This window comes from Bombus affinis, chromosome 12, assembly GCF_024516045.1.
Source record: "Bombus affinis isolate iyBomAffi1 chromosome 12, iyBomAffi1.2, whole genome shotgun sequence".
Taxonomy (NCBI): Eukaryota; Metazoa; Arthropoda; class Insecta; order Hymenoptera; family Apidae; genus Bombus; species Bombus affinis.
The window spans coordinates 9120824-9146050 of record NC_066355.1 but is presented as its reverse complement, the minus strand read 5'-3'; the positions used below and the strand labels follow the sequence as shown (position 1 = coordinate 9146050).

General features: G+C 45.7%; 1 protein-coding gene and 1 long non-coding RNA gene across 2 annotated transcripts in view; one reads left to right on the top strand and one right to left on the bottom strand.

Annotated features, from left to right (window-relative positions):
- The window catches only part of LOC126922697 (transcription factor Sp9-like), a 47025-nt gene extending 24206 nt beyond the window's left edge, over positions 1-22819 (bottom strand). The window contains exon 1 of the mRNA XM_050735517.1: positions 9532-22819. Coding sequence (XP_050591474.1) covers positions 9532-9642 — 111 coding nt within the window. The 5' untranslated portion in view covers positions 9643-22819. The remainder of the gene's footprint in view (positions 1-9531) is intronic.
- A 247-nt stretch (positions 22820-23066) lies between these two features.
- On the top strand, positions 23067-23361 carry LOC126922757 (uncharacterized). The gene is made up of 2 exons (XR_007712922.1): positions 23067-23257; positions 23316-23361. It is a non-coding gene; the product is annotated as an uncharacterized LOC126922757 (long non-coding RNA).
- The last annotated feature ends 1866 nt before the right edge of the window (positions 23362-25227 follow it).

The following is a 25227-nucleotide window of genomic DNA, read 5'->3' as shown; positions in this document are numbered from 1 at the left end:
GTCATCCTTGAAAATGTCAACGGGGCGTCGTTTAAAAGGACACTTTTATCCTGCCAATCGGATTATCGGATTACCAGCGTGGAAGTGAAGTGGAGCGACACGTCGAGGATTTTCGAGCGGAACCTCCGTGTATTCTAATTGTACTACTTTATTTTCTAAAAAGAAAACAACCATGTAACGCGTCTTCGCAAATCGGAGTGGGATAAAAGCGGTCAGCTTTTTATTATAAAGGAGTTACAAGTGCGTAAGCAATTAGAAAGAAACGAGCTAATTTTTGAAATTCTTTTTCGAATGTATCGTTGTTCGCGTCGTCTTGTTTTAACAGAATAATTTATGGAAACAAATTATTCGTTTCTCGAGTTCACGTCAATCGTGAACGTTAATCGCGCACGTATTCGTGTAATAAAAATTTGATCGCCTGAGTACCTGAAGGTTAGCGATCGAATCCGACGTTTCGTTGGAGAATTTTTGCTCGTGCTGCACAACGATGTATAGTATAATTGCAGCAGTTTATTTTTGAAAAAGGGAACTTGCGTAACACGCCTTTGCAAATCGAAGAATAAGAATGGCCAGTCTCTGATTGTACAAGGTTTATAAGTAATAAGTACACAAGCAACTAGAAAGAAATATGTGTAGCATTGGATAGCGACGGGGTGCAGCGAGTTTCGTTGATGAATATTTGATAATGCTCGTCGATCAATGTAGTATGTATCGAAATAAAGTCTTGCACGACTTAGTCACCAGTTACATTACTTATAGTTCAACATAGATACTTGACGAGAGAAAGTTCCATCGTCGACTGATTAATTAATCAGCCGAGAATCGATGAAAATCCATCGCGTTGCGGTATGAAAAGTTTCGATTGGAACTTTTGCTAGTAAACGATACTATTGTTAAGAACAGACGATTTAAACGCGAACGTTTAAATCGTTGTGACAGAAACGAAAGGAAACGTTCATAAAGGATAACGACAAAAGTATGAAAGAGAAAATTCTTGGTCACGTATTCCCGTTTACGAGGATCGAGTGACGAGAGGAAGTGGGTATCGTGTTACCATCCCACGCATCCTGTCAAGTGGATCCTCTTGGTGCACAAAGAGCAGCAGACAAATAATTGGCTCCTTGGGTGCACAGGTAAAGGCCAGTCCCTTTGATCCCTGAGAACCTTGCGTAAGAACTATTATATCAAGGATACTCGATACATTGGGATTGGGCGCTTCAATAACGCGAACGACAGCAAAGGGACGTAGAGAAAAATAAACTGGTCGCAACATTCTGAGCGTCGCGTCGACGAGACGGCGAGTATTTGCCGAGTGGTTTTATATTTGTCTCGGCGTTCTCGGTTATAGCAATGCGAATCGATGTTTTAATACCCTGTGAGAACCTGTGCTCTCCCGTTTCGAAAGTCACAGCGAGCTATGGAAATCAGATCGCGGTATACCGAGTATACCGAGCGAAATAAGCGAAGCGGAGTTCGAGACGAAGCAGGAAGAGAGCTGGAGCGAGCGACGCACAAGACTTTTCACCGAGATTAATTTTCGGCACGACACACCGACAGGAAACTTTTCTGCTGACTTAATTAACGCTCGTACGCATCTCTTTTTCGATGCCGAGGATTTAATTACTTTTTTACATCGACTCGTAAATCATCTCGCCGAGGCCAGCGGAGCAACGGCGTCCTTCTTGCCGAGTCATAAAATAAAAAGTTCCAAACTCGAGAGAAGAGAGTGGAACACGTGTTATGCCAGAGAGAAGGCACAAAAGCTGCTCGAAACGGTTTCTATCGGATACAGCTCGCGGTTACGGAGATCGCTGCTTCTGTCAAAACAGAACAGATTATCCCGGATAATCTGGCGGATTACAGAACTGATAATGCTCGCAGGTAGTTCCCGGACAATGTCAAGGAAAGGCTCGCTGCGTACAAGCGACAATGCGGATGCGGAAACGGCCAGCATCTGCGCAACCAAGACGTCGCTCGTCTTTTTCGCTGCGTCCACCGTACCTATCCCATAAAAGATGCAGCTAACCCTCAAAAATTTGCTCGATGCCTCTTGAAGCGTCTGGTCCATCGATCCCGAAATTGAAAATTACACGATGATCATCCGACAAATAAAATTCCGAGACGCGTTCAAAGTCTCGCGGCGATACCGACGGCGTTGTCTAAAGTGCGTTTAATTCTCCGCTTGGTCGATCTTCCAACAGGACCTTCGATTTTATCGGCTAGTCCACCGAAAGAGCTCTGACGAAGGTGACAAGGCGAACAGTAGCACCTGATTTGCGAGATCAACGATTCGTGGTCTACCTGAACGGATTAAGATCCCTATCTGGAAGGAGGCTGAGTAATTGACCTTGCCTTAGGGAGATCAGAGGTTGACAGCTACCCTTGCCTCTGACGGCTGGCCTGCATTTTAAAGACCACAGTCGCGGAACAAATCTGGCCATTAGTTAACTTCTAATCTTGGCGTCTTATTTTTAGCGGCGATCGAGAGCTCCAAAAGTCTCGATGGTTGCGCCGCTTCTTACCAATCGTGGCGAAAGAATTTCGGAATAATAACGTTGATTTAAACACAACGATCGTGGCAGGAAGCTTCGCGAACGAGCAACTATCTACGCAAGAAACTCGATGAAATTGATGAACGAGGACTCACCACATGTCCGTGCACCGGTGACTTGGCGATCGACTGTAGCTGCGGATAAAGTTGGCCAGCCGCAGCCGGTGTCATGTCAGTCAACATCTCGTTGACGCGTATCAACGTCTATACTCGTCAATTCGCGGAATCCTGTCTGCTGGTTCTTCGGCGAGTTCGACGAACGACGCGGTTATCTTTTTCTCAAATATCGAGTCTCTCTCTGTCCAATGTGCACACTTCACTTGCGTTCACCGACGGTTCGATGATTCGAAACTGGAATTCGTTGGTTGAAAGGAAGATTGGAAAAGTCGCAGGCCTCGGAGGCAGTGTCCGCGGCCGTCGGCTGGATAAAAAAGCGAGTGGATCGGAAACGTCGTGGTGCGTCGGGCAAACCGGTTAACGTGGTTCCCGTTCTTCGCCCCGTGACAGACTGCCGGCTATCCGATCGGCTTTGCCCCGACCAGACAGGGGAATGGTAGTAGGGAAGCGAGCAGGACTTCGGCCCCCGGGCAAAAAAGGGGCAGAGCTTGCTGGGCGGAACCCAGGGAAAACCAGTTACCGCCCCTGACCGCCTCCGTGCCGTGTCCGCTTCCTCTTCGCTTTATTTATCCCCACCGATTTTCCTCCCACTCTTTCCTCTTCTCTCTCTTTCCCCATTTCTCTGCCTCCAGCTCTCTCGTCGTCCTTCTTCCTCGTGTTCCATCCGAGGCATTCTCTCTTTCTCTGTCTCTCCAACCGCCGCCGCCGCCAATCCGTAACCCTCCCCTCGATAATTTAACCGTGAAATGCGCGCGCACCGCATCGCCACGAAGAGGAGGCACGCGTACGACGACTTTGGTGGTGCCCTCTCGGCGTTTCACCTCTATCCACCACGGACTTTCCACGTTTGTCCCTACCTTTGCCTCCCTTTCTCGCTCTTTCTCTTACGCTCGTCCGCTGTTCCAAGCGGAGGCTTACGTGACCCGAAGTTGTCGTATTAACTCGAGCCTCGATGTTTGACGTAACGGTATGCACGTCGCCGGTATTTAAATACCAACATGCCACTATCTGATACCAACGAAACCAGCAAAGTTCATCGACCGGGGCTGCGTAATTGATATACAAATCGAATCCACGCGTTTGCGGAAACCGTACGTTTTTCCGATTTGTCACGCTTCCCTGTATTCGTCGGGCCTGGTATTTTCTCATCTCCGAACTTTCACAGATCGAAACTGCGCTTTCGCTAATTTTCGCATCTTCGTTTTCAAAACTGTGCGCTACCAGCTACGAGTGTAAGAATACTCGAGAGTTGCTCAGAAACCATATTGATTGATAAAGAATACTTCTAAAATTTGTCCGATGATTTACCATCACTTACGTTATCCTGCTGCGATAAGTAAATAAGCTTGCAGATATAAGCTATTCGTATCTTTGAAAATCGCACGTTAATCGCGTAAATTAAAGAAATTGTCAAGAGAAGAAATTACCGGAAGATTGTCAAATAGGTTCGAGTAGAATAAAGTTTGCTCGAATTAGATGAACGTGTCAAAGTGGTTGGTTTAACTGTAATAGTTATGACTGACAGCGCATATCGACGAGGCATCGCTCCGCGAACGTCGTATCGTAGACAAAGGGAATACGGACGTCTGTGTGAACGCGTCTCGTTCAGCTTACGGTAGCAACGTTGCTCAAGAAGTGCGCGGATCTTGATCGACTTTTTGCCCGGTGAAATAAATTATCGCTTAATCTACAACGACATTTGCGACGATTTGAGCGAGCCGCGGTTAGATTCGGAGCATTATGACGTTGTTGGCGAGATCCATGAAAAGGGAACGCAAGAAGATCACGAGAATACCGTCTTACGAGCGTCTAATGTGATTTTAATCGAGGAGTTTGAATTTCAAATGCTATCGACTTGCTCGTATAAAGCAACCCGCTGTATACTGGATAAAATTTTAGCGAACAAGGAACGCGGCTCTATTATGACTGCTGGTCCCAGTGGCGTATTCGATCATCTTTTTAGTAGCTAGCTTAGTCACGTCATTATGCATAATGCAGGTTGATACGATTACAAATTGATACGGTCTAACGTAGAGAAACTACGCCAATGGTTAGCGTAGAAACAGACGCGTTGGGATCGTATTAGGTCCTAATTTTCCATAATGGAAGAGAATCGAGGCGCCACTGTGGCGAAGCGACCGTCTAATCGCGGTCCATTCATAACTGCTCCTCGTCGTTCGTCGCTGGGACAAGCAAGGTATTTTCTAAACCATGTTCGTGACTTCCGCGGTTAATTTATAGCTGACGTCTCGCAAGGATCATCGATTTCCTAACCTTCCGAATAACCTAAGTAGATATATACGTCGAGAGAAAACTATTCTTAACGATTCCCAGTTTGGCTATGGCCTAACGACGAATATGTGCGCTTAGTAATTGTTATTTTAATTTTACATAATAATAATAGCGACGTTTGGATAAATACGATTTACGTTTAACCCTTTCGGGACCGAATCTTTCTCTATCTTGCGTGCAAAATTATTTTTACATTAGTCGTTGATAATCGTCGTGTTTTCGTACGGTTTTGCGAAGAAGATATAATACACCGAAATTTGGATTCACTTTTTCCGACAGTAGATGCAATTTTCGATCGGTTGATTAATAAATTACTGAAGTAAAATGCGCAACGTAGATCGTGAGAAATAGCAATATGGCTTTGTATTCCAAGCGTTGCCTTTTTATTCAAATATTATGAAATGGCGTCGAATCGCGTTAAATTTCGTATCTTCGGTTCTAAATTCACGCGTTTTATTCCGAATGCTCGTATCCAATTTTGTGCCCTTGCTTTCGATTCCGAATCTTCGCGTCCAATTCTCGACTTTCACATTCTTTCCGAATCCTCGCGTTTAGCGGTAAAACGTAGAAACGTTCCTTTCGAATCTTAATTTTCTACCTGGTTGCTCGCGAGGACTACGAGGATCGATACAAGTTCTAATCGACGAACAAATATTTCGCGGAACGCGAGGCATTATCGGAGGTCATCCCCCACCGATTCGAGGAGACGATGATGCGTAGATCGCGTGCAATCGGGCAACAAAAGGTGCGATCTACCCCACCCGCTCTCGAGGTCACAGGATAACGGCAACTGTTATGGGAAGCGAGAAAAGGGATGTTTTACAATGAACCGGAGCAGAATCGGGCGTTAACGTCCTTTGAAAGAGGAAACGGCATTGGATCGTGCAAATGAGGGTGCGAGATTCTCCTCGAGGGGTGTTCAGTTGTTTTTTTTTGTTTCTCTGATCGATGTTTCTCTTCCCTTCGTTTCTAGCATGCACGTTTTTAGATTTTTGTATAAAAACCAGCCACCTTATTTATTAGCTTAAGCATCGCGAGCAGTCCGATCACGTACACGCGAACGTAAGTCGACGATTTTTTTAGAGAAAGACAGACAAAGGCGAAATAGAGACGAGAAAGCAGGAAGAAAAAAGATCGGATGGGAAAAGTGGATCAACGAGCGACGATTGATTTTCTCGGTAACGATCGAACGATATCGAGTCTATGAAATGACGGATCGCTGATTGGCACAGAGACGAAGGCGAACAGGGTTGAAAGGGAAATGGGGCCCACGGGCCTGACGGGGGCGGATAATGACAGGGCGGCCTCGCGATGCTAAGATGGTCCGCGTTGGAACCAGCTCGCCTTTTGCCTCTTATACGGCCATGTGGCCATCGGGAGATGCTGATGGACTAATAATTACCAAGGAACCAGCTTCGCATATAGCGGCTGGGACCGTCGAAAATGAAGATTCACCAAAGCAGACTAGAGCCAGAGTCGTGCAGCTATCGTTGTAGCAGCTACGTAGCAGGCTGCTTGGCCCACGAAAAGGTGCTTTGTGCTTAATAACCACTACGACCCCCGTATCCTGTTTAGTCTATCGCTATCGGGTTTTGACGAGAAGAAGCAGCCGATTATGTTGGTAAAAAAGGCGATTTAAACCGTCGGCATGAAACCATCGCGTATACAACACGCTCGTAATTTATCGCGTTCGTGATAATGGGAAAAGAGCGTAATAATTGCGGACTGTTTTCAATGTGACTTTGAAAATATTTAACTCGTAGGGTGTAATGATAGTTCGCGCGTCGGGCAACGAGTGCAGTTAAAAAGCAGTATTTTAGCACGGGCACACGGTGTCAACCTGTTCCAATGCTCGTTTCATAAATCAAACACTCGCGTGAAGTATGTAATGGAAGAGCGTTGATAACGTGCAAACATTCTTTCAACCATATAGCCTTACAATGTTTCGTTTGCTGCACGCGATTGTTAACTCTCTGTGCACGCATTTTCACGATCCTGCTTATGCCAAACATCGGAGACAAAGACTTCATTATCGATGCTTACGCCGCGTACGTTTTCGTGCATTTGTACGCTCGATTTAGGCGGAATGATAATTTGTATTTAAGCGGATCGCTAGAACGCGAGACACTCGGCTGTCTGTATCAAACCTAACGCACGGCAATATTTCAACTTTGTCAATAAATATTTCCACCATACGGTCAGTTTCGACTTGGCGTTACATCGACGATACGTACAGATCGTCCGAGGGTACCTTTACACGTACAACGTCGTCGAGAATCTTCGCCTCTTAAGACATCCAAATTTGAACGAGAAATCTCTAAAATTGATCGATCGAGTTATTCTCAGCGCGAAAGTTATTCTCAGACGTGTCATAGTGTAATCGTCGAAAAGAATTATAACGATACACCGGCCACGAACAAATAAATACTAGCGTGGCTTGTTTTGACCGTTGTCGACGATTCGTCTCTGCGAACGAACGGCTGGAAGAAGAGGCGCTCGGCAGCGTCTCTTTGAGGCTTTTAAGGTCGAGCAGCTAGTTTTGCCGTGAAACAAGGCGAAGAGAAACTTGTCTAGGACTGATTTACGGACTCGTTGGCCGGGCCGAGGCTGGCGTACAACTCGCGGTTCCGTGTGTATCGTGGTCCGGAATAGAGAGACGCTCTTGGCCAGATTTATGGGGTGTTCCACATGGAGGAGAGAAGCCGATCCTCCGTAACTCATGCGGTACTCGGTTTTCTGTCGGCGCGTAATCCGCAAACAAGGAACTCGCGCCGCTTTCACGAACGCTCGGAAGAATAACAGAACTCGCGCTGGAATCGACTACTTACACGCGAATAATCGTAATAGGCGAATTGTCGAAGTAACATTATGCTTGACGACATAGCCATTAAGTTCAAATTACGTTGTTCTGCAAATAGCGCAAAACGTTGTTTAATTTTAAAACAGTCGCAATTGACAATATACGAAAGGATTAGCGTAATTGCTAAAGAAACTAATAATTATAGATCATTTGAGGAGTGCTATCGTAATGATAATGAACGACACCACGTTCCAGTGATACGGCAAAGTGAGCTTCGACATTGTAAAAGTTTAGTCTCGTATTTTCTACAGAATAATCAAATTTGTTCTATATTACGCGACTATCGATCTTTCATTTAGTAACGAAAGAACGAACAAATATTGCGTACGTTAGAACACAGAAAGAAAAGATGCCAGAAACGAGGAAATGATTCCTATAACCATATGGTAGATTTATTTGAATGCGTGAGAAGCTATCGTGCAAGAATTAATAAAGTAAGCCACAAAATATCTTGCAAAGATAAAATACGATACACGCATCATTGAATTATGACGATTACAGATGTAATCATCCTGTTAACACTGACTGAACAAACTTCTTACCTTTCGACGAGTCGAAATTAGTGAGTAGAAAATTATGATCGTCGAACTGTCAATGTAACTATACATTTCATTGTTTACCAAGCGACTAAAAACCAATGGGATAGTTTACTTTCAGACAGAAATCTCTCGGAAATTCTCATAACAGAATTTGTCAAATTTCCAAATATCGTAGCGAAATATTCTACCGAGTAGACAAACTTATCTTATCTTAGCCTGAACAGACAGGATTCGCGCGAAACAGAGACACGCCACCGAATGATGACGAGTATTTAAAGCGTAAGGTGGCGACGGTGGCTTTCTTCCGGAACACGCGGTACTTTGAACAAAAGGAGCGAAGAGAGCGTGAAGAATTAGCGCAAAAAGGGGGAAACAATTAGCCTGATGGAGGATCGCCGACAAATTCGCGCGCATGTTCGTTGGAAGTTGAGATTGCAAAATGACGTGCAAACTGAGGGACGCCCTCGTCCGCCCCCTGGCAATACGGTAATCACTATAATTACGTATCGAGCCCTTATATTAATATCCCCCAGCTACGTCTCTCTTTCTCCTTCTCGTGCGCCTCTCTCTTCCGCGACGATTCGTTCGTTCGTTGGTTCGTTCGTGAAGCCTTTAGCCTCGTGAAAGTAGACTTTTTTCCGCAACCTTTCACGCGAACCGATCAACTCCGATTTATTATTGCTGCGAACATCGTTACGCTCGTTAATGAGAGCTTTCGAATCACGTTTCCACGTGGCAGAACGCGAGCGTCGCGTCATTTTGTACAATCGCTGACAAGCGAGTCTGCGTAAGCAACGAAGCGTTTGCTATACATATTCTCCATGTTTGGCCAAATTTTTCCATGACCCCGACCGTGGATCGCGAAATTCAATTGCGAGATCCGATTGGCAATCGCGCAAATTGAATTCTCAACGAGCGCTGATGAATTGGCAACGCGTTAAGGAGACTCGGGGGTGCGTGAGGCTTCGCATTGGCCTCTTTCGCTACTGGGAGATGAACAATTAACGGGAGGGTGTCGCTGGACCGCCCAGGATGTCGTCGCAGAAGGGAGCAGATGCTGTCGATAGATTCTGTCAAACTTTACTGGCAGCTTGACAGAAAGTGCAAACTACTTTGATCCACCATAGTCTCGACAACGCTAATTTTTACAAATAATTATTGACAAACTTTACCTCTAGATATTCGGTATCCGTGGAATGTTGAGGTTGTTGGACAGCCGTCGGTGGTATGGTCATGACGTTCTGCGGATGAGCAGGATGCGAATACTGATACGCGCAATTCATGTTTAAACACCCTCAGTCTTGACAAACTGTGTTCCGATAGATATAAAAATATATATCAACGAGTCTGTGCACTATGGTTACACGAAACCTCTGTCTTTTAATCGACCGACGATACCGCGGCGCACCATGCACAAAGTGACATTTAAATGTCGAGTCAGAGGATCTCACGGACTAACTGCGAACGAGCGTTTCGAGCACACAGATCAATGATCATGTTTTCACGACGGATCGCTGCGAAATTGGTTCAAGATTGTTACGAAGGAGAAGCTGCCGTTACAGATCCTTCGAGTATCGAGGGAATCTGGTGTCGGTGGAGGTCGATCGTGCGGCAGAAGCGCTCCACGGCATCGGTAGTCCGTTCGAAGGTTGCCGTAGCCCCTCGTATATCCTGGTAATCACAGTAATTTCTGTGGCTGTTGGCCACAGAAGGCAACCAGAGGAGGTCAGTCGACAAGGAGGTCGGTCGAGGACGCAGGAAACGCGGACGTTTCGCGTGGTCGTTGCGATGCGTCCGGTGCGATGCGGAAGGAGGTTACAATTAGACGGAGGGACTGGAGGTGCAGCTCGCGGCGTGCAACAATTATAACTGAGCTTTTTCGTCCCCCACGTAGAAGAGGAGAACGAGTCTACGGAGGCGGATCCTCTCTCCTTCTTTCCCTGTTTACCGTTCCTCTTCCTTCTCGGTTTCTCTTCCACCGCGGCACCGTTCTCGTCTTTTAACACGAATAGGTGTCCGTATGGATACGCGAATGCGTGTGCAACGAGGTCGACAGTGTGCGTGAAACGCCAGTGGTCGGGCCACGTCCCGCAGGAATTCCCACAAGTGTGTGTACCCATCCTGGAAGGTGTTACTGGTGGGGCAGAAGCAGCGCCCGCCCTCGCAACGGTCCTCCTCGTACAACCTCGCGATTGTCTAATCCTTGTGGCAACCCTAACGAACCCTCTCCGTTCCCCCTTTCCCTCTTTTTCTCTCCCTGTCTGTCTCTCGTCCTCCCTCCATCGCACCGCAGACCGCACTCCCGACCAATTAAAACGCGCTGCGATCACGTGGTTCACCGCCGCGACCACCGCTGCTTCTTCTTCTTCTTCTTCGTCGTCATCGTCTTCCTCTTCTTCTTCTTCTTTCTCAGTTTCTCAGCTTCGACTCCGTTCCTTCGTCCCATCGTCTTATATCCTCCTCTTCTAGCTTTCGCTTTTATCTTTGTAGCCGTTGTTTTTACTCCGCGTCCTCCACCTCCATACACCCGCCACCCCTTCGGCCGGTTCGCCTTTCGCCAGTACCCCCTTTGTTTTATTCTTGTACCATTCGTGCCCGTGCCGATACTCGTTCGGGGTCACGCGCGTGGGAGGCGAATGGGCAGATAACGACGACTAGGTCCGAGATATTAGTATATCGTTACGGTCGTGGAACAGGTTTTTCGATTTTACGGAGTCAATGGTAATCTTCCAGGGACGGTATACGCGCAACGATGGGGTTGCCGCGTTCAACGCTCCGGCTCCGACATTTCTCATACGAGGAGTTGGCGCGCGCGCGTTAATGGAATTCCTCGAATAAGCCGGTGGAAAGTAATCGCGGCAATCTCGTTAATGAGATATCGTCTGTTTAAGGGTCGTGGAAGCATGCGTTAAACGTATCGCGTACGCGAGACTCGATTACTCATTGGCGAAAGCTGGCAATTAAAGTTCAATTATCGAAACGCCGTGGCTGTATTTGTCGCTGCGTGTCGTTCGCGCGGTTAATTCAATTTTGCGCGTTTAGAAAATAGCCGGCTATCGGTCGTGCAAGTTAAACAACGAAGCCCTGATATATGCGGTCCTCGTTGAGTTATCGCTTCAATTAAAAAGCAGGTGAGAAACTTTCAGAAAAACCCGCGAGCACGTACACGAGATTAATGCGATAAAGTAACTCGCAGCGTAACGTAATAGCAGGATAGTCTGCTCTATCTATCCGTAATGCTCGTGGTTTACGTTAGCGCGTCGATGCGCGCCGTTTTTTAGCGTTCGATCTCCTCCAGCGTACCGATATAACGATCATAGCCTCAGGATCGAACCTATTATCGTACACGCTAATGATATTGCGTACTCGCCAAGAATTTATCGTGCCACGAACACGACCATTCTCCGTCGTACTCCAGTTCCGATCGTTCTTAGTTATCTTTACGTAACCCTACCAGATCCTTTTCTTTAATTAAAAATCGATCGCTCTTCATACAGCACTTTGTATAACGCGGTTCTTTCTTAAGCAAATAATTATCAAAGGAAACATTTGCAGATAAAGGACGTACAAATTCTAAAGGTCGAAAAGAATTCAAGCAACGAAGAAACCGTAGCAACCCCCGAAAAGCGATATCCGTGAAACTCGATTCTAAGCGATGGCCATGGTATTCGGATTTGGATTTTACCTGCCACTTCGCTTTATTCTACGAGGATTACGTCTTTATCGCTTAAAAACAAGACGAATTGTTCCATTTAATTGTAACTTCCTGCGTTCTGGGATCTACATAATACGAAGTTCGGAACTGTATCTCCCTCGTTACACGGATTTCTACCGTACTACGATCTTTGCACCCAAAGAAAAAGAAGATAAAGACGTAGAACGATCGAAGAATAGCTCGTTTAAACGCCACGTATTGTAACGCGACATTTAATCCGCAATCTACGACTCGACTTTCTCCATTCGTAGGCTCGGCTGACGCTCGATCGATCGTTCGCGATTATTCAACTCGATCGAGGATCGTTTGCCTGGAAATCGCTTCGAAAGTAAGCACTACGTTTTTTCCCTCTTTCTTTCTTCCATGATTCGGACGAGCGATGTTCCCCGTTTCAGTGTGAATTACTCGAGCTAGTTTAACAGCGACAAGGACTGAATGAACGAGACGGCGAGCAAGAACGCTTGGGTGAACGGATGATTGCCGGTGAATGGATTCGTATTCTCCCTCAGACGCATAATGCCAAAGTGCTTCTTGCTCTTTCTTCGTCTCCCTTCGCCTGTAACTCGATACAGTGGGAACCGCGTGTGATCTCCATTCACCACCGGCTAGAATGTTATGGAAGGACCGAAAGGATTGCTTCGCTGACACCGCGGCTTCCCTCGCCGACAAAGTCTTCCGTCTCCCTGAGCGGGATAGTTGAAGGGATTTCGACGCTCTTTAAACTGAGTCGATTGTCGGACTTTTATTTTGCGCCTCTCGTGCACACGATACCACCACCCTCCTCTTCCCTTTCAATGCCATCGGACGTCACAAAGTACCGACGCCCCTTAATCGTTCGGTAATTTTAGATTTCCTCGTCGAGATATTTCACGGCCGATTCGCGTTCAATTTTCGATATTTTAAACCAGTTAAGAAAAAGAGAAGAAGATACATTTATCGATAGATTAATTGATACATAGTTTAATAGATTGTTAAGAAATATCGGTAAATGTATACTTACGCAGTGATGTACGAGTGCATGTACATTATAAATCTGATGCTTTACGATGGCGGAATATCGTAGTAAACGCGCTTCACCGAAGCCTAAATGATTTCTGAAACCCCAGCCTGTTTAACGAGTACGTTAACGTTGGCCTACTTAAGGGTGCGATTGATCGAGGGTGGTTGTACGGTTGCATCACCAGAGGGCGTTCTTCGTTCGATTCAGCGGAACGATGACGCCTACAAATTCTACATTCCCCTATTGGAAGATATTTAACGTTCGAAGAAATCGAAGATCGGTTTACCCCCTAAAACCATCGTTTTAGCTCGTTTAACGAATGAATTATGTTGGACTAATTAAGGGCACGATTGATCGAGGGTGGTTGTATAGTCTGTGGCCCCCTGTAAACGTTCCCGGTTGGAGGTAGGTCGATCTATCGATATTCGGCCAGGTGGCGCCAACGAGGTTTTCCGAAACCACGTAAACGCCGATCGCGTTAAGGGATGATGAATGAGGGGCCGGGGGATGGCACGAGAGTAGACGGAAAGAGGCGTATCGGCGTAGAATCGCGGCACACGGGATCCACGATGAAAAATTGTGCCGGTGGAGACTCGTGTGTTCCCTCGGATATGAAACTGCCAGACGGATGGACGGACGGACGAAAAGAACGGATGGTCGTTCTTTTCGTGCGCGAGCGGGCTCTAGCGCTCTGTTATTATATCTTTCTCCCTTTCTCGTTTCTCTTCTCTTTTCTTCGAGTCTTAGAGAAACGGATCGGCGTTCGGGACAGCGCGTTACCGACGAGAGAGAAAGAATAATAGCCTCCCCCTATGGTGGCCGCGGCCTACAATTAAAACTCTCGCGCGTTCCCAAGGGCGGGAAGGGCTCTCGTCGGTGCGCGCCGGTTAATCGACTCGCTCAATGTCCAGCTCTCGTGCACCAACCTCTCCACCCTTGCTGTCTATGACGATCTACCGATTTTATTCGGCATTCGTGGGTACAAACGATTCCAGGAAAATAACAGTCGATCGAGAATGCGACCGGTTTCAGGGAGCATTGCGCGTTAGAGTGCTTCCGGAATACATCGATCGAACCCTCTTTTCTGTCGTCCGGAAAGGGAAACATTCGTTTTGCTAAGAACATGAGAAAAAAAGCCGGAGATAGGGAAACGGGGGTACTTGGTATTGAACGTAAAATACGTCGTTTGGATAGACGCGAAGTTGCGAAACGTGGCATATTTCAGCTATCCAGGAAAAAGATGTAGCATGTTTCACCGTCTTGCAAACGAAAAGTAACAGATTATATCGTTGGTCAAATATGTTCGTTTCCACGGTGGAGCGACATGCTTCTTTCTTTCGAAACGTACGGATGTGCTGTTCTTCGCGGAGGCCAACGAAGCGTCGTATTTTCAATCGCGTCAAAGACAAACGTATTCTTCTTCCTAGACGAATGAAGGTTTTCATCGAAACGCTTTTTTAACATCGCTTCTCATAACGAATCTCGATATGTCGATGTAAAAAATAACGAAATGGGGTGAGATTAATCGGTGTTTGCAACAGGCAGACGAAGTCCTATTAATTCGTTCACGCCAGGAGAGAAATCTAGTCCTTATCTGCCAACGTCGAGAATAATCCGAGACTGTAGCATGGCTCGCGGTGAGAAATGGAGGTGATCAGTTGCTGTCGGGTTAATAATATAAATTAGCGGGCACAGATCGGAAATAGGTATGGTACTCGGTCGAATGGCAAGGATCAGGGAAGGAAAAAAAAAAAGAAAAGAGAGAGAAACGAGTACATGGCACGGTGGCAGTTGCTCCGGTGGTTTGGTCCGCATTACGGGTTACGCGGGCGGGGTAATCACGATGATTCCAACTTTGGGGTCGGTCATCATCTCGTCACCGCGTCACCCGCGGCCAAAAAATCGTGGCACGCACGTCCTTAACCCTGTGCACGTTCTTTGGGCATCAACAGCTCCGCCACCATCGACAACACCGAATGAAAACCACCGGAGAAACAGGATGCAGCGAATGCTTTATGGACTTATCAATCATTTGGTAGCGCCATGCAGAGAGCTGAGAGTTGCCCTATGTTTCTTGCCGATTTGTAGCCTGTTATTAGGGAGGATTGAAAGATTCCGGGGTCAGGAGGAATCAGGCTTCATTCACATGAATTTACACCGGTCATTTCGCCTACGACGCGATCGACGACGATCTCGTGTGATTCTTTTTCCTTCGGTCATCATAATCCATCGGTATCGCATCAGGATATAAAAACCGATTCGCAGGATCTATGGAAATTGAGATATTTCAAGGTGAGAATCGAACGAGCTCTATTCGTATGAATTCACGCCAGGCATTTCGTGCAAGAACGTACACTCCACTCTATGGTTTCTTGCGACATTTTTGGTTCGATTACAAAAATTTATTTTCATCAAGATCTAAAAATCGACTCGTAAGAAATTCTTACTTCTTCTTCGAAAGGAAAGTAACGAAGAACCATTTTAACAGATTCGTTTGGGTTCAGAACGATGTACCAAAATGGCGCAGACTCCTGGCATCTTAACAGCGGCGAGGTTTGCGAGAAGGTGGGCCGAGGTGCGAGCAAAGGTGATATATGCCGTGATGCAGCTTCGTGGTAGGAAGACGGGCGACGAGTGGGGCACGTAAAGTGATACGTGGGTGTAAAGAAAGATGGTGGCTGGTCAATGGATATACCGAAGCCAGTACCCGATCGAAAACGATGTATAGAGGACGAGTACATTTTCGTAACATAACTCGTAAACCCTCGAGGAAGGGTGAAAGGTGCGGATTGATCGGAGAGTAAATCTCCCACTTGTGTCGCGAATCTGGTTTCGCGTCGGAAGAAAGGATTTGGTCTCTCTCTTTGTGGGTGGACTTGACCAAAACGCATCTACGTGTGCTCGCGTATGAATGTACTCGCATTTTGACCGGGCGTGTAGGGGGCCAGGGACGGCCGCGGCAGGGCCCCAAACCCGGTAATTAAATAGCTGAACCCTGCAATTAAGGCCACTAAATCGTGGCGGACCATGGACCTGACCAGCGAAGGGCCCGCCAGACACAAAAAACAACGTCGAAACGTTGCTTAAGCCAGCGCGAGCGAACAGAGCACAAGGATGTACGAAGCGAGACCCGAGACGTCCACGTCGACGTCGCGGGGGTGGCTTGGTAATATGTGGGAACCTAATCGAGAAAAAATGCCCTTCTGCCTAGACGCGATCTACGAGCATCTACCCTGATTGCCTACTTGGTTCGCACGCTCCTTTCACAGTCGGCTTTGCCAACGCGATGGTCGAATCGTTTGGATGAGCCGCGTTTGAACGCAACAAGGGACACGTTTGCCTTTCGTGGAAAGCTTAAGCGATGTTTCTATGGTTTCCAAGTTGTCTTGCTGGAAGTTTTTACGTTGACGACTGTACGAGAAAATAATGGTACCAAGTTGAAGAACAAAGATCTTGCGTATTCGTAAAACGATATTAAATTATGGAGGTTGTAGTTCTCACGACAGAAAGATCCATATTATAAAAGCAAAAGACGAGTCGCTATATAATAAATATAAAAATATATTTTTGTTAAAACTGGCGCTGTTCTCCTCAATTTTATGTTATTAATCTTCCATTAATTTTAATCCCTCGTTTCATTAATTAAAAACGTAATTCAATTCCTTAAAGTTTCTCTCTCGCCAACTTATTTTATGAAATTTCTCATACGAATAATAACGCGACGTTTAACAATCTTCGTGTTTCCGATGAATACACCTGGTTCGGAATTTGTCAAACATTTCCTGTTTTCATCAAGCGGCACAATTACGTACGAGTGTATAGACAGGAACGAAGATAATAGTAACAAACTGTCTTCCTTCCTGTTCCAGACGAGGCCGGCGGTTTCTTCCTCGTGCACGTTACCACCGGAATGCATCGTGATTTCCGTGTATGCAAAATCGAGCGTGCACACGCACTAACAGCTCTCGTGGCGTTAGATGGATGACCGAGCATCACGCTCCCCCGTCGTATTAAAATATCAGAGAGTCACCCCCACCCGTTCGTCCCTCGCTTCGAGGTTACCCCACGTTCGTCCGTTGCCTCGGCATTAAATCAACCACCCACCAGCCCTCGGGTTATCTTTCAAGCCTATCTGTGGACCGGCTAAGATATCGCCAAGTCTCCCCGCTTTCCAACCGACTCTCTTTGCATTTGTAGTAAATCTACGAGCTCTCCTCTTTCACGATAGCGGCGCGAAAAAAAGAACAAGGTAAGAAATCTCTTCGACTTACGATACTTATTCCTTCGACTTGGTGGTTAATTTTTTCCCCAGAAGAATCTCGTTCTTGGAGGGTACTTTCTCGAAGAGATCTCGGCACGAGGAATTCTGTCCGATTAAAGCGTGGCAAGCATTTATTGATTCGTGTCGTCCAGAGGTATCGTGGTTAGCGATAAGACGCTCTGCACATCACCATGTTCCACACGTCATTCACTGCACGTGTAATTTGCACGCGCGTGATTTGATTACGTCGATCCTGAACAAAGCTACGTATACCTGAGCCGGTACTTTAACTCTCACGCTGCGTAATTAATTTCCCCAACTACTTTTCAATCTCAATCCTAAAAGAACACAGATCCTTCTCACAGATTCTCGGTTATTTTTCCATTTCTTACTGACAAAAGGAAAATCCAATTTTTTACCAAACTGGTAGCGATCGACTATAGCGAAGCGTCGCATCGTAAAGATAAAATACAACCCTCGTGAGCTTGCAATCGTGATTCGAGTTTCAAAGACGAGTATTTTTTTGTTCCGTGTACGTAGGTAGGTTAAAGCGTAAATTTAGTTGAACGCTGTGTTACATGCTGGCGTACGTTATTCACGAAAAAAGATTTGCGATGAAATATAAATTAGCAGGTGCACGGGTCCTTTCTCGAAAGACTGGTCCAGCATCCCGAATCAAGCAGACAATTTAATTTTCTAATTATCGTGACGTTCGACCGATCGAGAAGGTATGGCATCCTTATCTCGATGTAACATCTACGCGCGTATAAAGGCTAATGGATCCTCGTGATCCGTCCCGGCTCTCCAGACTCAATCTCGACTAATATCCGTGCTAGGTGCTGGTGTCGGCCTACACGGATACCCGCTCACAAAGTAAACGTGGATCAACGCGGACGACGAGCCGGAGTACAAGGGTGAGTCGGAGGATGCCTGCGTACTGCACTGCGGTAAATTAATTGATTACTGCACGTACCCACGTACAACCGTTCTCGCCAAAGAGGAGCTTGGCTGTTGTGAGAATAAGCGACGCAGAGAAAGAGAAAAAGGAAGGATAAGCCAAGTGCAGAAAATACCGGGATCATTGGAAATTCATAAATAATAATACGAACAGAACCGAATCTGCATTTTCTTGCACAATAATTTAGTAATTAACGATGTTAGTGAATCGATAAGTTACGGGTTATAGGTCACAGACCTTTCTTTTAAAGCTGTGCAATTTTGATGATCGGACGACTTATAATTTACAAAATTACATTTGGTTATAGAGGAGAGTTGGTCGATACTGATGAGTTGCGATTTCTGGCCAATAACATTGACAATATCGATTCGATTCAATAATATCGATTGGTTCGATCGTACAATGGAATACAATTTCGTTCGCTCGCTGAGCTTTAAACAGTTTCAAAGTGGAATGAAAATTTGATCAACGGAATCACGATGACACGATTACGAATGTAAAAAGTGAAAATTCTATGGCCGTACGTATTATTTTTGAGGTGCAGGTTGTTGAAAAGCAGCGCAGATTAGATAGATAGATTGAATTCTTCGGGTCGAATGAGAATCAACGGCGTGAAGTTACAAAGTCGAAGAACGGTTACAAGCATCAGGAGAACGGAAAGATGGCACGTCGTATTGTAGAGTCACCGAGACGAAAGGAACAAGCGATCACCCGCTGGGAAGGCGCATGCTGCGAAAGATCACCTCCCGGTCGAACACACCTTCGCGGCATTGTTGGACCGCGGGTGGTTTCGATCTTTACAAATAGGTTGCTAATGCAATAGGATGTACGGTCATGTAGGCGCTAAGTGGAAAGCGAGAAGTAAACTCGGCTGTCGATCTTCGATAGGGTGTCCCTCTTTCGATCGATGCCGGTCAACTCACCCCCTGCGGGTCAGACCTCGATAATATCTGGATTACATTAACGCGCGAACCAACGTGTAAACTTCTAATCTTTCTCCATTTCGATGTTTCGTACAATATTCTGTATCTGAAAGCGAACTTATAAATTATAATAGGCGTATAACGTCGTTTAGAAAGTATCTGGGCACTCGTTTCTTCTGGACAGGATGTCGAATTCAATCACGAGTTTCTGGGGAAGAATGTACGATTATTTTGTTGTTTATCATTGTCGCAACTATGTGATATAACAAACTAATTGTATTTTCGGTATTATCTAACGATCGTTCAAGTTCGTGCGACTATTTCGAAGCAAATCGTACAATTTTCTCAAGTACAAGTTTCTGCTGGAACACGGATCTCATCGGGTACAAAAACTCACGGTGGAGCGAGCTACTAGGAGCCACGATACCTTCGCAGAACGTTCTCTACAAATACCAAAATCTTCAAAATTTCGTTTCCGCGAATTTTTATTCTCAGAGAGCCGCGTCACAGCTGACTAGCTAAGTGATATCTCGTGGCAAGGATTGTTCGGGTAAGACGCAGACCGTGCGATTATGGAGAAATATGCAGCCGTTTAAAGTGGCATGGTAAGTCGTTGCGACCGCAATCACGGGTTCTAAGTAGCGAAGGGAAAACACGACGTAGCTTACAGAGAGGGTTCTTACGGTAGTTGCTCGTACGTGTTGGCTCGCGTTCGACTTGCGGCCGAGGTCCGAGCTATGGTCCGGCTGGGCTTGCCAGCGGTTAGGCCGCGGTTACCGCGTGGTTATCAAGTTAACCTTTTACCTCGAAGCCGCGCGAGCTCTCGATGAGGTTTGCGGCCGACCGAGAAGGAACGTCGGAACGGAAGAAGAAAGAGCGACCGAGGTGTGAAACCGCTCCAAAGCAAAGAGGCAAGAAATTGCGCTCGATTATCCTCCTGGTAAACGTGGCCAGTCCGCGATCAGTTCCTCTCATCTGTCTGGTAGACCTTCGATAACGATTCGACGAAAGTCTCTCTGTACTCTCCTTCTTCTGTGTTCCTTTTTCGTTTCCTTCTTATCCCCCTTTTATCCCTTTCTGCAACCCCCCACCACTGTTTGGTTTCTCTGCGTTCTCGCGAGTAGACGCAACCACGTGTGTGCACGTAATGGAAGCCAATAACGGGCAACAGGTATACCGCTGAAACGGGTACAAGAAAAAGGACAATCAGGGGAGGAGGAGGTGGAGGAGGGGGAGAGAGGAGGAAAGCGCGAACGCGTATATATACTTTATTCATTATCCGGTTTGTAATTCATAACGCGCCATTAGTCATATTATTATAGTATTTACTCGCGACCCAATAGCGGGTGTCCCGGGCGTAACTCGTTATTACACCGTAGCGCGCGCGGTAATTACCGAGTTCCATGTGGAAAGGGAAACTTCGAACTATGTACGTGCATGTAGGTGCGAACTGCAAACGCCACGGAATACACACGGTTACTCGCGCCTATTAACATCATCGCTCGTGCCAAGAACGGACAATTATTCAGCGTGCTTCGGTCTCCACTTCGCGACCCTGTTAACCGCTCCAATTTTATCGTTTGCCACTTCGTTTCGTGGCAATTTAGGAACGTGGCTGTGTGAAAACGAGTCTCGTATTGCCGTACTCGGGCTGCTCGGATTGCGCAACATGTCCATGAGTGGAAAATAAGAAATAACGAAAAGGTTAGAGCAAAGTGATCGCAAACCGTGTTAACTCGGACGCTGGTAAACGGTACCGGGCCAATAGGCAAGGAACAGTGTGGCTTTTCAGTACACACGTTGCACGAAGACGAGGAGTTATGGCCGCATTCGTCTCCATTATCCGGTGAATCATTGAGGGAACGACCTAACCTCCGACGTTCGAGCTTTAACAGCACCAATTCTTGTACGTCGATATCCTTTGCCAGCCGACTCGAACACCGGCGTACCTCTGTTCAGACCGGTTATATAGCCAAGGCGCATTATTGTTTGCATAAACGCGATCCGTAAATCTCCCCTCGTTCACCGATTTGCAATTCCCTCTTCGCATGTCCGACGCTTACGTAAATGCGCGTACGACACACGCGCGCAGCACATATTTTATAGAGATTTCTAAGAAACCACCTGCCTCCGTTATGGATTATCGCCGCACGAACGTTCCATTTCTTTTCTCTGATTCCTTCGTTACAACGATCATATACCAGCGAAATTTTCGGACCTTACCACGATTCTTAGCGCAACAATATCAATCTTCAATTCACAGTCTACGTGCATAGCTTTATTTCTTAAGTGCATCGTATGGTAATGGCGAATAGTTTTATACGTAAATTCTACGTCATTGTGTTGTGCCTCGTTTCTTTTCACCGAGAGTATAAAATGGCTAGATTGATAAAAGCGCGAGCGAATGTTCGTTTTTATGAAACTACCCGAGCAAAATAAAACACAGAGATCTACTTCGATAGAAATGCGACAAACTGACCTCGTGAAAGCGTTAAATATTAATCGGTCGCAACGGTCGACAGATTCTTAAAATAAGCACGCGTGCAACATCGACAATGTACTTTTCCTCGAGAAAGCCGAAAGTACAAGATCCGGCAGTTTGGCTTGGACAAATAACACTGTTCGACGAACTCGATAATAACTCTCATAATTCTTTCCCTTCCCCTGTCCGTACTTTTCGCCCGCTCCTTTTCTTCGCCGCGAAACGCTTTATCGATTTAACATCTCGCCACATTCCATGACCGTGGCCGCGATGAATTATCGCGTTGCGTATAAAATGCTTTATTTGTCATCTCGATAATAACCATACCAGGGGGCTGGCCAGCGAAGCCCGTAACGTGATCCAAGATCGTACTACCTCGTAGCCCGTCCGATGAATAGGCGAAAATAAGCGCGTCTTACAGTCTCTCCAACTATGCGGACCATTTAACAATGCGCATACGAATACTCGTCATTTAAATTCATTTGTAGTCTGACGTCAGATTTATCACGGAGATATCACGCGGGAAAACAGATTCCTGCGTTTTGCGAGCGTCGCGTCCTGTCTTTTCTTGGACACGTACGTTCGACAGTCTTATAGATATGCGACGCGCGTCGATACTCGATCGCTCCTCTTCGATAGAGAAAAAAAATCCAATCGAGAGAAAGACGGAGAATCGTCGGCATCATTTTGTATCATTTTCCCGCTACACACGGTTCCATGATAAATCATCCACTTCGGCCGGTAGCGTGGTTCATGTTTTGTCCAGGGCAACTGCGACCGTTCGTGTTCGATCGCCGTTCAGGGGCTGTCAATAGATTCGCTGCTGGTAATTCGAGGATAAATTTCCCTCGTTGTGGCCGCGCGCGTGTTATTATTTCGCATCGTGAATTTCAACGAACACACGCGTGCGTGCGATTCTATCTCGTGGTTATTAACATCCGCGGTATTTCGTATAACGCTCGGATTTCTCTCGCCGAGAACATCCGATCCGCTTCTTCTTTAAGAGGGCGACTCTGCAGGGGTGATGTATATTAGGAAAGAATCGATATTTCTTGTTGCATTTTTTAGAACAGCATAGTTTTAATAGTATGTGTGTATGTGTATGTAGAATTCTATGTCCTTAACAAGATATTTCTTAATTCTATGTCCTTAATAAGATAGTATCTGATTGAAGAACGTGTATTACGCACTCGATCATGATGTTACAATGACACGAAAAACTATAATTTCCTTCCAACCTTTTCCAATGTATTAAGATCTACTTAACAGATTGGATGAACATTTTTCACGCGTCTTTGGTATAATTATAGACGTTTTATCGAAATGGATCGACTTCTACGTTCGAACAGCAGTCAATGTTATTTAAAGATAAGTTGGCAAGACGTAATTATACAATTTCACAATTTATCATTCTAACTAATTTATTTTAATTTATTTACTCCGTGCTGGGTGGTCTAGATAAGTCATTCTACAGCGATTCAGGAAACTGTCTGCATTTTCTCGCTCAGTTTTCCGAGCGGATTGGCTCCGAGTTGCCCGACGATTGAGAAACCATTTCGGTGGTGAGAGACAGAAAGAGAGAGAGAGAGAGAGAGAGAGAGAGAGAGAGAGAGAGAGAGAGAGAGAGAGAGAGAGAGAGAGAGAGAGAGAGAGAGAGAGAGAGCAACCGTATGGACGCCTGTTAATCTCAATAATGCTCGCGCAAAGCGGATGCGCAAGCTCGTAAATCGGTACCCCCTGTGCAACATCCCCTTTCTTCCAGAGAATTCATTCCCCCTTGGTTTCTCGTCGAACGTCTGGCTTGGTCGTTCACGACCACGAGAATACCACCGACGACGAGGAGAACACGAGACACGGTATTTTCTCGACACGAGTCGGCAAAGGTCCAAGCCGCATACATAATTTATACAATTAGCCGAGGTGTCTGCCGTGTCCGACAGAATATGGAGCCTGAGTGGACTGACACGGCGCCAGGAACGCGAATACCATGTCGTCGAACGATCGCGGAGAATCTTTTCTAACCTCGTTTCCAGGGATCCTGCGCCGTAGAAAAATTTCTAGATTTCGTGACGCTTATCGTTGACTTCGCTACTAGTTGTGACATTCGAGCATTGTAACGTTCCGAGGTAAGTATAGTAGAATCTTGATTATGCCAACTAATGACGCACGCTGTTCGGATAATCAAACTTTTCGGATAACAGAGCAACTTAGTTTTTAGACGAGAGGAGGTGATTTATTTCCAACTATTTTATAAATATTGATATTGTCGTAAAGAACCATATTCGAAATTTATTTCGAATTATCGTTTTATCGAACGATTTTCTTATTCCATTGATTCATTAATTATCACGTGGCAGTAAAAGAGCTTTTTCTTAGTTGGTTCGTAGCTTGAAATAAATATTGTAAAAAATCTATCGCTATGAAATAAAATACTCGATGCTCGTTATAACGTTGGATGGAAGTCAACCGATGTTCCGATAATCGATCGAATCGTTAATGGCAGTTCTGATAATGGAGACTCTACTATAATATCCAATTATAGAAAAGCTAATAACTGTGTCTGTAATTGCATGGCAGAAGAATTACACGTAATTAAAGCACGAAGTTGTGGATCTACAGTAAGTTTATTTTTCTACAATCACTTAATTTTCATTGGACGATCAATTAAGAGGTAGATCGTTGTTCACGACCACGTCATCTTGTGAGTGCCGTTTCTTATTACTAAAATGCATCGCTATCGATACAGTTGGAAAAATTGGCAAGAATCGTCTGCCTTCTAAACCCCTCGAATAGTCGTTTAATAGATCATTGCCTTTCTCCTTATTTCTATCGAGAAGATGAAATTTAGGTCTTACGAAACGAGACGAAACGAAACGCGATACCAATTTCGTGTCTCGTTTACAAACAGATGAAAAATCGGCAGAATTTTAAAGATTCGGGTAAAGACAATGGAGAAAGGTACGGGAGATCGGTGATCTCTCGCAACACCTTACGCGTACGTATCTTGTTGGTTTCCTGATACCAAGGAAGGCTGTGTAAAACCTTCTTTGGTAGATCTTGTGCTTGCAGAACGGGAGAAAAAGATGGTGAGATGGAGAGAGGAGAAAGAAGACCGAGGGAGTTGGAAAGAGAGAAAAGAAAATATAAAACGGATGTCCGCAACACGATCACGTGATCGGGATTTTATGGTCGGTGAGTAAGAGCGTAATTACGTGCAATGGAATAAAGTGGAGAAGTCGGTTATCGACGTATCTTCATCGTATTCGTTATAACATTGTGGGAAATTGAGCTAGCAACCGCGTTATAAATATTGATGTTTACACTCATTACAGAATTTATACTGTATGCCCTGGTAATTATTCTGTCGATAGCGTTGCGCGTGCGATAATTATCGTGTTAGATACCGAGTTTGCCCTGTTTAGAGTTTGAGCTGTGCGCGCTTTTCAGATTTCAAGCAAATCGCACGATCTTTATCTTCACTCGCTGCAAAAATGGAGAAAAAAGACGAACGAAGGTAAGATCGCCGATA